This window comes from Podarcis erhardii, assembly GCF_964252035.2.
Source record: "Podarcis erhardii genome assembly, chromosome: 16".
Lineage (NCBI taxonomy): Eukaryota > Metazoa > Chordata > Lepidosauria > Squamata > Lacertidae > Podarcis > Podarcis erhardii.
In genome coordinates this window covers 29317491-29332075 of record NC_138514.1, presented here as the reverse complement: position 1 = coordinate 29332075, position 14585 = coordinate 29317491, and the positions used below count along the sequence as shown (strand labels likewise).

Sequence of the window (14585 nt, the reverse complement as noted above, 5' to 3'; positions counted from 1 at the left end):
AGCGTTGCAGTCCCACTCTCAAGTTTGCTGACTCACTCTCACATGCTTAACTAGTTGCAGGTGCAGAGCAAAAACACTCAAAATTAACCAGCACACCTAACTTAACCCTTTGTTTTTTCTCTCTGCATGCATAAACCCTTGCACATTAACAGAATAAGGGATATTTTTCTGCTGTGCTGTTGGTCCAGAGCCATCTCAATCTATTTCTGCACCTGCTAAGTTTCCGCCAGTCAGAAAGCCGTCAAAGGCAGCTCCCCCAACCTTGAGAGTCTTTGTCTTCTCAGATTACAAGCCTGATGGCAGGGCCTGTCTTCTTCTTCTTATTATTATTATTATTATTATTGATGTGAACCACTTTGAAAGACAACATGTGTCTGGAAAGTGGGATAAAAATACAGTGAATGATAAATATTATGAATTATTCTAACTAATAATTGGGACATATCAGAAGCTTATCTGAAAAGCTTATAAACTCTCAATTTAACCAATTCAGAGAAAGAAGAGAGTTAAATAGGAAAAGAACATCTGGTAAAAAAAAAAAAGCAAGGGATCATGACTCTTCACTTTTTTTCCACTGAAGCATTAAGGGATCATGAGAACACTCACAAGGTTGTTACCTCTGTAGAATTGGGTGAAAGTGGCCTTCATATTATGGGGTTTAAACAATTTGGAATTCCTTGCCCATGAAAGACTCCTTTACATATTCCTTTTTAATAAGGAAAATTAATAGTCATGTCAGAATAACTCTTGCTGACCCTAAGTACTGACCCTCCCCTTTCTACTACCTTTTAAAGAGAGAGAACACACAAAACACACAACACCTGCCCTAGCTGGAAAGACACAGGCAGGATTACCACAACTGCGTGCACCAGAATTAAAAGCTTCAAAGGAGATTCAGTAGGGACAACACTACAGTACTCTGCTCTTTTCCAACAAGCTAGAGAATGTGGTATCAACAAGATGTGGCAGGGGAGAGGAGCCAATGCTGAGGAAGGCTTTGCAAGTCCAGTGATCTCTTGGTTGCAGAAACAGAGCCACAGGTGGCTCTGCAAGGAAAATCTGAGCACTGCCACATCCTCTATATTCAAATTTATATGCCACTAATCTGTAAGCGCAACGGCATTCAACTTTCTGGCACCGATCCGCTGTGTTTCATTGACTTGCGATGCCAGCACTAGGCGACGGGTCACTAGGCGACATTAAACTAGTATCCAGTTAATCATGCTATTCTCAAAATCCATCTCCCTGGACAGCGGGTGTCACAAATGGGCCATTAAAACGGGGAAAGTGAAGTCACAAAGGAGCTCACAAGAAGTAGGTTGCGGGGCTGACCATATTCCATTCACCATTTCAAGTTAAATCCCAAAATCATTATTAGTTTTCCTTCTGCACTACCAATAAGCCAACAGAAAAAGAAATATTGAAGGTTTTTGTTTCTTTTAGTAATGACAGCTAGAAGACAAATGTGAATTGGGAAGGGTACCATTTCATTATATTATTGCCCAATTTTCTTTTATGACAGAATTCAAAGTGTTGTACGTAGGGCTTCCAGTCTCCCAATAAAGCAATCCCCAAATGGAGACTTGCTTAGCACAAGTAAGATCATAACATCATGTGCCTTTAGACCATAGTCCTGGAAGACATACAACATTTGTTAGAGGCTAGGATCAAGAAGAAACCTACTTAACAGTAAGCTTTGACTATGACAGAGGCTTTTCAGGAAATTTGCATATAGTGACAGGGGAAAAATATGCACACTCCACTCGTCTTTAGTAGTACAGCAAGCTAGACCATTTCTATTAAACCATACACATAAGATACTGTATGCGCACAAGGGTTTACATCTAATATATACTTGACAATGCCTTGCTAAAAGAAAAGATATTTAGAAGTACTGAATGTGTCTGTTTTGCTTTTTTGTACCTCATAACACCGGCAATGTTAACACAGCCACTTTTTTAAAGGCTTCAACACAAAATGGGCCAATATACAGGTTAATTTCATTCTTTGTAACAATAGTCAGTATTCAGTGTGATGAACCAGTGACAGAGTTGTCATAAATATAAGCACTCATGGAGAATAAGAATAATCTTCTGTAGCCTGAAATATCAAGGCAAGTGAACAACTGCGCACCCTCCCCTCCCTCAAAAGGACCCATTTGCAACACTGAAATCCGAGCTTATTTACCTGTAATACAGGTTAGGATACTGATAAGACACTTATTGTACAGACCTATATAAATGATTTAATTTATTCCAATACCTAGAAAACGTTTGCCAAGGCCTTGAGAGATGACGGAAGGAGAGAGAGAGGGGGGGAGAGAGAGAACAAGGGAGGGAAAGGCACAGACAATGGCAGAACAAGGACCAAAAGCAGCAGGAAAAAAGAGCAGGAGCCATGCATAAGAATCCCCTGACCAAAGGAAAACCCTGCCTCAAATAATTTAAGTTCACATTAGAACCAGGGCCCTTTCTGATTTTTCTGTCTCCTCCAATAGCCTCCACTTTCACTTGCCTTTCCACCAGTATATTTTAACACTCATGATTTCAGCCTGCACAGTAAAAGTCTTACACTCAATGTTACCTGGAATGTTAAACTGATAATAGTCGGGATCCTCAGATTCTTCTTTAACTGTTACCATCTCAAGCCCTGAAGAAGAACAAGTGTCAGCCATTTACATTGGCAATTAGGCTTCCAAAGCAAAAAAAACCCCTCTTCTGAAGCCTCAAGAAAGCCAAAACATTTTGAGCGAAAGCTTGTTACAGTGTGAGGGATTCCAGGTTTCTTGTGCATCAAGTAAACTCTCATTCAGTTCAAACATTACAAAAGTAGAAAATCATACCCCCCCCCCTTGCATTGTCCAAACTCGCTTCAAGGTGTGCTCAAGCAATAAATAGCAATGAGAGCACACATCCACTTTATGCCCCATGTCCATTATTAATAGCTATGAAACTGTGGGGTAGATAAGAGTACTGCTACAAGGCTGAAGAAAGAAAGACTAAAGAAAAAGATAATAGTTGTCCTGCTTCATCAAATAAAGGCCCATTTTGCCTGGTGTTTAGTTTCCAACCATGGCAGGCATCCTCACATAAAGAAACAATGACAGAGTTATGAGTGCATACAAGTTCATTCAATACAACTAGGAGTTGTGGAATGAATCGACTTGTGTACATCCTTTCCATTCCCCCCTTCCCCCAATAGCAGCTTACTGGGAATCTCTGGAAGCCCACAAGCAGGTCTATTAGGGATGGTAATAATTTTCCACCTGGAGTAAGGCCTTGTCCACCAAGTACCCCAATCCAGTGGAAATTCCCCATGCAGCAATACTCCCCATTGCTACCATGCAAAGCCAGACCACATCTTTTTAAAAGCACCCAATTATCAGTGGTTCCTTTGCATGTTATACTAGAACAGAGAGACACAGTTCCTTTCTAATTAGATATGCTATATCCTTGTATTTTTATGTTATGGACTGCCCTGAAATCTACTACGCAAGTACATACGTACATAAGTAATCAGATATGCTACAGGCAGTCATGTTATTAATGTTTTCCCAGATTGACTAACCACATACAGTGGTACCTTGGTTCTCGAACTTAATCTGTGCCGGGAGTCCGTTCAACTCCTGAAACCATTCAAAAACTAAGGTGCAGCTTCTGATTGGCTGCAGGAGCTTCCTGCACTCAAGTGGAAGCTGCGTCGGAGGTTCAGCTTCTGAAAAACATTCACAAACCGGAACATTTCCTTTCAGGTTTGCGGCTTTCGGGAGCTGATTTGTTCAGCAGCTAAGCCATGTGAGAACCAAGGTTCCACTGTGAATTCAAATGCTGAAGAGATCATTCAAGTGGAATGGGTCTTTAAGTGGGATGCATAAGGCCAGGGGAGAAGGCACAGGGCAAGTTCACTAAGTTCTAGCTTCCATATTACCACAAAATAATAATAACCTTAATATGTATATTAAGTGATGTATATATACCACAATCCCCTATTGCTCAAGAGACAAATATTAACAAGGAAGTAAGAGATACATACCAGAATCTTCACTGGGCTCAGTCTTCACCTGAATGGCAGGACAGCTAGATGAATGCATGAAAGAAAGAGTATGTTAATGCAAACCGTGAGTGCAATAACAAAAATCCTATGGATCGGTCTTTAACTAAGTTAGACCGCTGGCCCATCTAACCTGGTACTAGCCCATGTAACTGGCAGGAGCTGTCCGCGGTGTCAGGCAGGGTCCTTTCCAGCCCTGCTACCCAACAGCCTTTTAAATGAAGATGCTCTCCCTATTTGAACCTTCTGCATGTAAAGCAGGTGCTTTTTCATTAAACTCTTGCCCTTCTCTGTTGCCCTGGAAGCGATACAGACGTGCCAAATGATATCCCATACCTGTGTTTATACCAGAGCTATGCAACATGGAGGTGAAATCTTAAAAAACCACAGAACATTTTATGTTAGGCTCTTAGGACTAGTAGACACACTGGGCTGTGTGTCACATTTCTCCTCACAACTACAAGGGCTGGAAACTTCTATTCTGGTTTTAAATGGCAGGTGTGGTTCTTACAAATGTCAAAAGTGCCCCATCAGCCAAGACAGACAACTGGATGGATGAGAAGGTCATCACACATATTTTTGTCTGGAATCAACTCAGGTGGCCTTTTGGCACCAAATACTCTTAGGCTTTTAGCAAGATTGATCCTGATGATGAGACTGATTTCTTGTATTTTAGGATTTAAAAAAATATCTTCGTGTGCTTACAAAGGATGCTGTCAGCAGCCTGACAAACTACGATGATGGGGATATGAGTATTTTAAATGAAAGACGAATATTCAAAACCGTATTTTGTGGTTGAAAGACGTGTGAATTTTTTTAATTTTTTTTTTGCACCAACAGGAGAAAAGCTGTTGAAAAAAAGAAACAACCACAGAAAAGCACAAAAGATATTCTACCTTCCACCTGGGGATGTTACTGTGTGTGAGGAATCTGTCATGCGAGGTCCTGCAAGGAATAAAATGTTATCTGTTTATGTGGTGCTTATATTTCACACCCAATTATATAATTCTAGAGTAAGGTTAAACTAATATCACTTGGACTCCACATTTTCACTTATTTCAAGCTACTTTTAGCCTACCCTTCATCCCAAAGAATCTAAGCACAAGGTACAAAACTAAAATGCATCAAATCACAGCACCGGCAGCATTTGGTTGTGTAAAGGAATAGAATCTGTGATGTGTTTTCCCCTCACTGGCTCTGTATACACAACCAGAAGAACAAGTGAGCAAGCAGTAATGCCACTTGATATGTACATAAAGTTATCATCAATAACAATAGGAACTGGCTGAAAATACTCCCCCCCCCCCCCGGAAAGATTAATACTACTAGTGGCATAACACCAGTATCAGAACTCAAGGTCACAGCAGGTCCTGAATCTGGGACCCAAAGGTCTCACAAAAATTCAGCCAGGCCCTGCAAACTACAGAGAGAGAAAGAGAAAAGTCAGTCACACCAGCAAAGAAAGTCTCTAACAGTAACAGGCCAGAGTGATTCAGAAAATACCTGTTGATGCCTATATAGGCTTCTGAGTTAGGCTTGCTTGCTGGTCAGATCAATTAACAGATTGATCTCTACCTAATCCTAATGTAACAAAAGCCAGATCTGACAAGCAGTGACCAGCTATGCAAGCAAAAGGGGTCCGTGACTGCCCCCCTAAATATTTTAAAAATAACATTTTTAAACTGACTACTTCTGCAGGTCCCCTGCTACAATTCTGTGGTGTTAAACGGTTTGTGAGACTGAGACAGGCACACAGCAAATTTGTCCTCCCCAATAACAAGAAAATGGCTATGCCGAATTGTACCCTTTGGCACCCACCCACTTTTATGATACAATCCTTGGAAGATTGGTGATGTGTCAACGTAGCCCTCAGTACAAAAAGGGTTAGTCATCCCCTGGCTTGCCAAAATGTGCAAATCGGGCCATTGTATCAAAAGAAATTTCCAGTGTTTTTATTTAGATCAGACAAGTGTCTACTCACCTAGATGTTTCTTTGGCTCGAGGAAGGGCCTATCAAAAAGAAAGTGTTCTGTTATTTTAAAAGCACAGCTAAAAAGAGCTACTAGCATTTAAAAGTATTCAAAGCATTTTGTATACAGTGGTACCTCCGGTTGCGGACAAGATCTGTTCCGGAGCTCCGATCAGATCCCAAGGTTTCCACAACCAGAGGGACCGCTTCTGCACACACATGCGCAGTGGTAGAGCGCTTCTGCGCATGCACGCACGGCAAATACCCAGAAATATACTTCCGGGTTTGCCGCTTACAAATCCCAAAGTTTACGTAAGCGGAGGGATACATAAGTGGAGGTAAAACTGTATATGCAATCCTTACTGCCACCCTGCAAAATAGCTCAGTGTTATTATGTCCATTTCAGACAACAGATGAACTGCCCTGAGACCTCTGGGTATAAGGCAGTATATAAATTGAAATAATAATAATAATAATAATAATAATAATAATAATAATAATAATAATGGCATAGCAAAGGAAAGGTCTGAATGAGATTTTCAAGTTCACAATTCAGCAGCAACACTGCTCCACTAAATACCACCCACTTCCAATATAATTATAGATAAACTTAAGGATAGACAGAAAGATTTACACGCAATTATAATTTAACTGAACAAACTGCTCCAAGAAAAGGAGATGCTAGCACACCTTTTGATGACAAATGAGATTCCAGATTTGTTTTCCAGAATCCACTTTAGTGTTGTAACATCATAGTTGGTGGGATGCTTAAATGCAAGTCCTTCTGGGAGACCATGCACCATCACAGCAGATGGGTCCCTCTGAATCTTATCGTACGGCACAGGAACTACAGTTGACTTTCCTAAAGCTTTGCCTGGATGGAGGAAAGCAATCTTTATCAATAAGATACCAAAACTATGGCAATTATGCCCTTCTTGCACAGCAACATACATTCTTCCTTTGTCTTTCCCCTCCTCCACCCATTTTTTTGCCACAGTCTTGTAAGCTCAAAATCATTTCTCCAAGCAAAATATGTCTGTAATAGATAGTACTCCTGAAGCAGGAAAAAAGGAGGGCAGAAGTGCTTCCTTCATAATTTCCACAAAACTGGGACCTTGTAGCAACAATCTGACTTTAACAGTAACTGAATGTAGGTTGATTATTAGACAATGATGATGAATTATTAGAAAAACAGAACTTTTCAGAACCTGTCTATAAACTGTTAAATATTAATATTTGCTAAGCATTTCAATTCTGACAACCGCAGCATGTCAGACTTACTGGTCCTACAATAGGCAAGAGAGAACTTCTGCATGTAGACACTGAAAACAATTAACACCCCATGGCCTCAGTAAATGAAGCCTTTCTGAATATTTCAGTCCTCCAACACAGGTCATCACCACATTAGCTACACTGGTCCTTACTGTAACAATGTTCTTCAGTGGAAAATACTACCTACAACTGCAAGGCACAGTAATGGACGCTAGCATGGTGACATCTTACGTAAGAAAACTTGAACAAGAAAACTTGAACAAGAGCAAACTTGTGTGAAGTGCTGCTTCTCACACACACAGTGCATTTTATTTACATAGTGCTTTATAAAACTGCTATTACTATCCCCTTCCTAAAGGAATAAAGCAGCTATGGGCTTATTTACCTAAGACTAGTTTCGCATCTATGAAATGGGTGGAAATGCCTATCCAACAAGGTAGGATTCAGCATCTTCGTGGTCTTATTGCCTTCCTCAAGGAGAGACCCATTTGCATCCCAGCTCAGGAATAAGGACATCACAATTCTATTATGACAACTTTCCACTCAATTTTTTTTCCTCCCCTGAACCTCTAGAACCAGGAATGGAAGAGGATCCACAAACCAGCTTTAACCCTCTTTATAGCGGCTTCAACATTTATAAGCTAAAGCTTATACCATTATTCTAAACAAAACAAAAATATTTACCATAACAGATGCAGAAATAATCCTCAACGGATTTCCTGAGGGTTTCCATTTCCACAATATCCACAGTCATCCTATTATCTAGGGATGTTGACTTTATTTTCTGTAGTTCTGCAGCCTTTGCTTCTTCATTAACACCTGCAAAACAGAAAGTATGAAATCCAAAACCAAGTCATCTTTTGAATGCTAAAATGCAACAATATATGGGCCTAACCACAAGTTAAGATATTTCAATACAGCAGAAGACCATGCAGAGGACAGTCTTGTCAACTATTGCACCAACATTGAATTCCCTCTAAGTGTGCCTAGCTTTCTCTACATTCCTTTTTGGGCAGCTGCACAAATATGCATTATTCTGGAACGGTTTTGGACTTTGATTTGCATTAACTCTTGCTGTCTTCATGAACTGTGCAGTCGTTTTTATATTTTGTAGTCACCTAGGAATTTTTTTTTAATAGAAAGGTGAGATGCAAATGTAACTGAACCAACAGCTAGGGAATTATCCCCCTTAATTTCCTTGTCCATGTATATTCAATGCTGGCTTTAAACAAGGCAATGTTCCTACTAATGTTCTAAAAACATCTGGTGAACAATGATATTGCACCATTTTGTGAAAGCAGTTTAAGACGAATAGAATCATGTTAGCTCACTAATTCCTACTATTGTTATTGAGCTTATTCCAACTGTTAATGGTGGCTTCCCACGTAGTTCTAATGGGGGAGTGGGGCTTAATGCTATTACAGGAGACCCTCTAGATAAAAACTCCAGATCCGTGGGTCCGTGTGCAACCCGAAAAGTCTGCAACAAAAGGCGCAGCTTCTGCGCATGGCACACAGAGCACTTCTGCTCATGTGGTGAAACCTGGAAGTATACACTTCCAGGTTTGCCACGTTCACAACCCGAAAGTTACATTACCCAAAGGTAACGTAACCCAAGGTAACACTGTATTTGTTTTGAAGCAAACGGCCTTTAAATGCAGGATTATGAACCAACTTGCTGAAGCTAACTAGTGTTGAACCATGATCCCCAATTTGGACATGGGATACCACAGTTAAGTAGAAGGAGAAGCAAAAGCTTCCAATGTACTGTACTCCTCTCAGCTGGGTGGGAGGCGAAGGAACAAGGTACCATGCAAGCCTAGGACGGGGGAAAGGCTTGGCTCATTCATGGAGTGTTAAATCATAGCTTTGCATTACATCTTAATGCAGCCATTGCAAATACATCAGGGGTGGCCAACTCTCAAGAGACTGCGATCTACAGTGGTACCTCAGGTTAAGTACTTAATTCGTTCCGGAGGTCCATTCTTAACCTGAAACTGTTCTTAACCTGAAGCACCACTTTAGCTAATGGGGCCTCCAGCGCCGCCGGACCCGAGGTACTATTTCTGGGTTAGCAGAGTCTGTAACCTGAAGCGTATGTAACCTGATGCGTATGTAACCCAAGGTACAACTGTACTTTCAGAATTAAAAACTGGCAGTGATCTACCCCCATTGGGGGGGGGGTCAGCTCACAGCTGTTGAGCTTTTTCTTAGGGAGGAGAAAAGCCCCATTTTTTAGGGGTTTAAAAAAACTTTTTTGGGGGGGAGTTCCATTGGTGTGGCCCAAAGGAAAGTCGAGTAATACATTTGGCACCAGCTTGGATGCAGGAGTTGCCAGAGGTGGCATTCAAGACACCATCCAACCATCTTCAGCACTCCACTCCAAATCTGTGTAGGGTTACGCTTTTCCCAAAGGAGAAACTTAAATGGTTTGAGAAAAAACTGCAATTTAAACTTACAGTACTTTACAAAGTCCTTTTGGAAATCTTTTCTTGTATTAACGAAGGCTCTTCCTCTCTCAGTCCCCACCACAAACACATCGGTTTCATACACGGCAATGCAGGCAACTTCCGCCTTAGACTTGGCAAGCTCCTTGCACTGTAAAAGGAAAAAGTTGCTGCTTAGAATTGCAGTAACAAGTGGCACAGCTGTATCATAATTATTTAATTATTAAAAAAGACGAGGAAGACGGGTTTGAAAGACTGTCAAGTTACACCTTCTACCACTTGCAAGATAAAATAACAATCAGATGACCAGGCATGCATGAAGACACCTAAAGAAATGTTGCAAGCAGAAGATACATTACAGTAAATACCAGTATCATCATACCATTGACTCAAGGGCTGACATGAGAAATGTAACAACCATTCTGCTTTCAGATGAATCCTCTTCATGGCTAGATGCTGCTGCCATAGCTGCTTGAGCCATTTTTGCTATGAAAAAATGAGAAAAGAACACAGTGAATCCAAATTATATAGTAGGCATACACATAATGAATTATTTGCCCCCTTTGCATAGTGTGGAATACAAAGTCAAGAGCAATAACTGATAACCAAAACTACTGAGCAACCAGATTTCTCAGTTGCTCACTATGGGATGGCTGTAGATGGTGAAAATGCTCCCTTTCCCCCTACCCTGATATCTTGCATTTGCCAGAACTCCCTTCACATCTCTCTGCTAGAAAATTCTCCAGGAGAATATTCTCCACAAACTGTAAATTCTAATTTAAGAACCAGTTTTACAACCCACATTTTAAAAATCTAGTAAATAGTAAGTCAAGCTGTGATACTGCCAGTGTAAGTAATGAATAATGATGTTTTTGATCCAGTTACATTACTGAGCATTGTGTCATTCACCATTGGCAGTTCTGAAATGTGAGATAGTAATTTGCATTTCTGATGTTATGTAACTTGTCATTACTGATTATTTGTGTTTTATTTTCTGGAAATAATAGCATTTATTTTAAACTTTATATTGATTTTATTAGTGTTGCACTGAAAATGCTATACCATGTAGATATGCTTATTAAAGAATGTACTAATGTACCTGAGGTTTTTTAATATTCCTTTTACTTTAAAAACTACATTTCATACATACACGACATAATTCGAATTCAAAATTGATGGTAAATATTTGGTTAGTGGCAGGCTTAGTGATTAACGTGAGTCATTCACGTTGAATTTTCAATTCCAAATTGGGTACAAAAAATCAAAGAATGTGAATTCACTGCATTGCCCCATTGAATAAAAGTATCTCTACAGTTTTGGGTTGCCATCTGAACAAGTTTACTCATGAATAAACATGTATATTAACTAATTATATAATTTTCAATGCATGAAAATGAATATTCTCCTATTTTAAATGAAAATTCTCTAATATTCTCATTAATCGAGAATATTCTCCAAAAGATTATTCTCGAGAATTTAACATCACTATCACAGCCTAACCTAACATACAGTCTGCTGAGAGGATAACACAAGCAGAGGGAGGAGATCCATGTACCTTGCTCATATTTCTTTGGAGTAAGGGCAGAATAAAAATATACAAAAATAAACATGGGCTCTCTCCCTTCTGCATCATTCAACCCTAGTAGCACTCTCCTGCACTTTATTTACACAAATATGATTGGACACTGTGCACTCTTAAATCTGGGCATATATGAGCACCTCCAAATGCCCAAAGAGGAGCTCACATCTCCCTCCCACCTCCATCTTAAGGACATATTTTATGCAAACTTTTTTATAAAAAGAATTAAGTTTTTCAAATCCTGACCTATTTCATGGTTCAACTGCCACTATCAAATGCAGTCTTATATAGCAATAAGGATGTAAAGATAATAATGATCAGCAAAGATCATAATGAGAGTTCATTTTTTAAAAAAGGATTTTAGAACTCATGGCTACACTGAAAGGCAATAGCTCACTGGTAGAGCAAATCTTTTACATGCAGTAGAGCCCAGGTTCATTAACAGGCATCTCTGGGTAGGGCTGGGAAATAATTCCATTTGAAACCCAGGCAAAGCACGGCCAGTCAGCATGGACAATAATGAGACCAATGGTCTGACTTGGCACAAGGCCGCTTCTTACATTCCTAGATAACATACAAAAGGTTCAAAGACTAGAAGGAATGTAGGGTGTCTGATGTTGCAATCCTAACCCCCCCCCCTTACTTGGGAGTAAACCCCAGTGAAATCAATGACATCGCCTTCAATGAGAAGACATGGCAAGGATTGCTCTGCAAGTCACTATTTATTTACTGTTTTATACTTCTCCCTCTTCTAATTAAGTGGCTACAAGCAAACATGACATAATACTACTGTAAGACCATATAACACAATCAACAATATCAAACCCTAAGGGGAACCTAAGCAATGTTTTGCCATGTTTACAAAATAGGGAAAGAGTCAGGCCCAAGCAGATCTGTCAGCTGGTTCCGCCACAGAAAAGGTCCTGCTACATAACCCACCCAATCATATCTCTCCTAAAGATGGGCCTCTTCCTTTTGATTATGATAAGGGCCCACTCAAAGAGCCACTTGTGTCATTTTTCTAAGTCAATGTATTTATTGGGACTTAAAAACTTGCAAAGTTTTTTCAGTATTTTGCCAACAAAACTGGACAGGATTATGACCAAAATGATCAGACTTTGGAGTGTTCTATATTCTGCACTCTATTATGCTGTGTGATAAAAAAGCTACCTGTTGTTCAGCCCCGGCTTCTACCATGGCTCTCAATAATGAAAGATCCTGCTGACCTTTCTGATAAACCAAACTGTGGCTGATAAAGGATATACCCTTGATGCCAGCATTTGGAGTCAACCGTTCATTTGCTCCAGCAATGTGAGGTGGGAAAAATTACTGCTTTATTCTTCTGTAGAAAAGGTTCTGTTTCATAAGTTCATTGGTAACAACACGTGGGTACCAACTGCAAATACAGTATCTCTCACATCTTATTTTCAAAAGCCAATGAAAGTCCAGTTTGTATTTTCATACCTATTCTCTGCATTACAAGAATTCTGCACAGCTAAAATGGAACCTGAAACAGAAAAATGCACAACTGAAAAGTGATCATATTTTCTGAGCAAAAAAAGCTCAAACAATTGTTTCTAAAAATCTGGGACTTTTCCAGACAGACAAGGGAATGTGGAGGAGACACAGAAAAACATACATTTTTAATTTGAAGCACCAACATTTTTTCTTGCCAGTACAATACAAACCTAAACATAAGTCCCACAGCACTTCATGGGACTTCTATGTAAACACACATTAGATTGAGATGCAAATGAAATGGGGTAGGAAGCTTTGTGGATTTGGGAGATCTATGCTACCTAACAATAAAATATGAAATTTTGGGAGGCAACAAGGATATCCGCAGGCAACTAGGCTGTTTACTTTGGCAGTAAGGTACTAGTTCAAATGGCTCAGATGCCGGAAAGTTGGACTTGTGAGTTGCAACCACTATCCATAGCATACTTTGTAAATGAACAGCATGTGAAATTGCATTCTCCTAGCCTCTCAAAATAGTTTTGAATGTTGCATGAAAATCATGTCACTTTAAGAGAGGTGCTGGGGGACAGTGGGGATGATACCTGGATTCCCTGCATTTACTTAGGTCTGCGAAATCTGGGCCACTTTCTTTCTGAGGCCAGCACATCAAGCCTGCAAATGTAATAATGAAGTACCCTTTTCATTTTGCTCTAAACACCTTTTTGTGAACCCACCCCCAAAGCCCTCTATGGGTCAAAAACATTCTTAAAACAATTCTGAAAGTCTAGATTAGAAGCAAAGAGTATTAGAAATTAGAGGATTTTTTTTTTTTAAGTAGGTGATTCAGTATTTGCTTCATAGATTGCAGAAGGCAGGGCTTAGATCAGGAAGACCTAGGCTGAAATTTCCACAGAGGCCACTAAGGTCTCTTGGGAACATCACATTTATGAAGTAATTAATGTACACTTTTTGAAAGAAATGCAGGATACAGGTGTGATAAATAAATCACCAATATAGCAAAATTAGCACTAGAAGTAGAATACTTTCTAAGATGGAGGACACTGGCCTGGACATACTTGCATGCTATTCTGAAGGAAACAACACTTGATCAAGACTTCTGTACAACTACAATAATTAAATTTGCGGGAAGTAACAGACTTTAAAAGGTGGCAATACATCTGCAAGCCACACACATACACATATCCCAAGTGTCAATCTAAAAATTCTAAGTAACATCAGGGATTAGATCCCAAGTCTCCAAGAGCAAGTACTGCAGCTACTTGCTGCAACAAATTGACTATCTGGAGAAGAAAAGGAATTACAGGGGAAAATCTCTCTCCATCTGTAGTTTGAACAGTGGAGAATTTAGGTAACATACATGAAAATATCAAGAAGTTGTGGGTTACAGTCCAACTCCTCTAAAAGGGATAATCAAATAATTTCTTTTAAAACAGATTTATATTTAAGTATAGGTTTCAGGAACAAAGTGTATGAGAGTGGGGATTAGTGTTCCCCAGCATCACAAGCAGTGTTTACTCAAAACATGCTTCCTTTATCTTTATATGGAGTGGGGGCGGGGCAGGTTGCAAGCTGTGAGAAGATTCAAGGCCTTTTCTTAAATGAGAAATGAGGAAGAGGGGAACACAGAAAGGAGAAAACAGAACAAAGGACTTCTAATAAGGTCAAAGCAGAAAGGATATTGTATTTAAAGCAAGTCCTTTGGCCCACTGAATACATGTGATGATGAAGAACATCCAGCCATACTCAAATAATGCAGTACTCCCTTTTCATTTGCCAATTAGGAACTGTGG

General features: G+C 39.7%; 1 protein-coding gene across 10 annotated transcripts in view; it reads right to left on the bottom strand.

The window, feature by feature from the left end:
• The window catches only part of GTF2I (general transcription factor IIi), a 56731-nt gene that overhangs the window by 35803 nt on the left and 6343 nt on the right, over positions 1-14585 (bottom strand). For 8 of the 10 annotated variants that reach the window (XM_081843470.1, XM_081843472.1, XM_081843474.1 and 5 more), the window contains exons 2-9: positions 10120-10223; positions 9750-9888; positions 7976-8110; positions 6710-6893; positions 6032-6060; positions 4947-4995; positions 4033-4076; positions 2584-2649 (exon numbers count right to left, since the gene is read on the bottom strand). In XM_081843470.1, the coding sequence (XP_081699596.1) occupies positions 2584-2649; positions 4033-4076; positions 4947-4995; positions 6032-6060; positions 6710-6893; positions 7976-8110; positions 9750-9888; positions 10120-10223 (750 nt within the window). Of the gene's footprint in view, positions 1-2583; positions 2650-4032; positions 4077-4946; positions 4996-6031; positions 6061-6709; positions 6894-7975; positions 8111-9749; positions 9889-10119; positions 10224-12780; positions 12825-14585 lie in introns of all 10 variants that reach the window. The other 2 variants (XM_081843478.1, XM_081843479.1) reach the window with 2 other exon arrangements.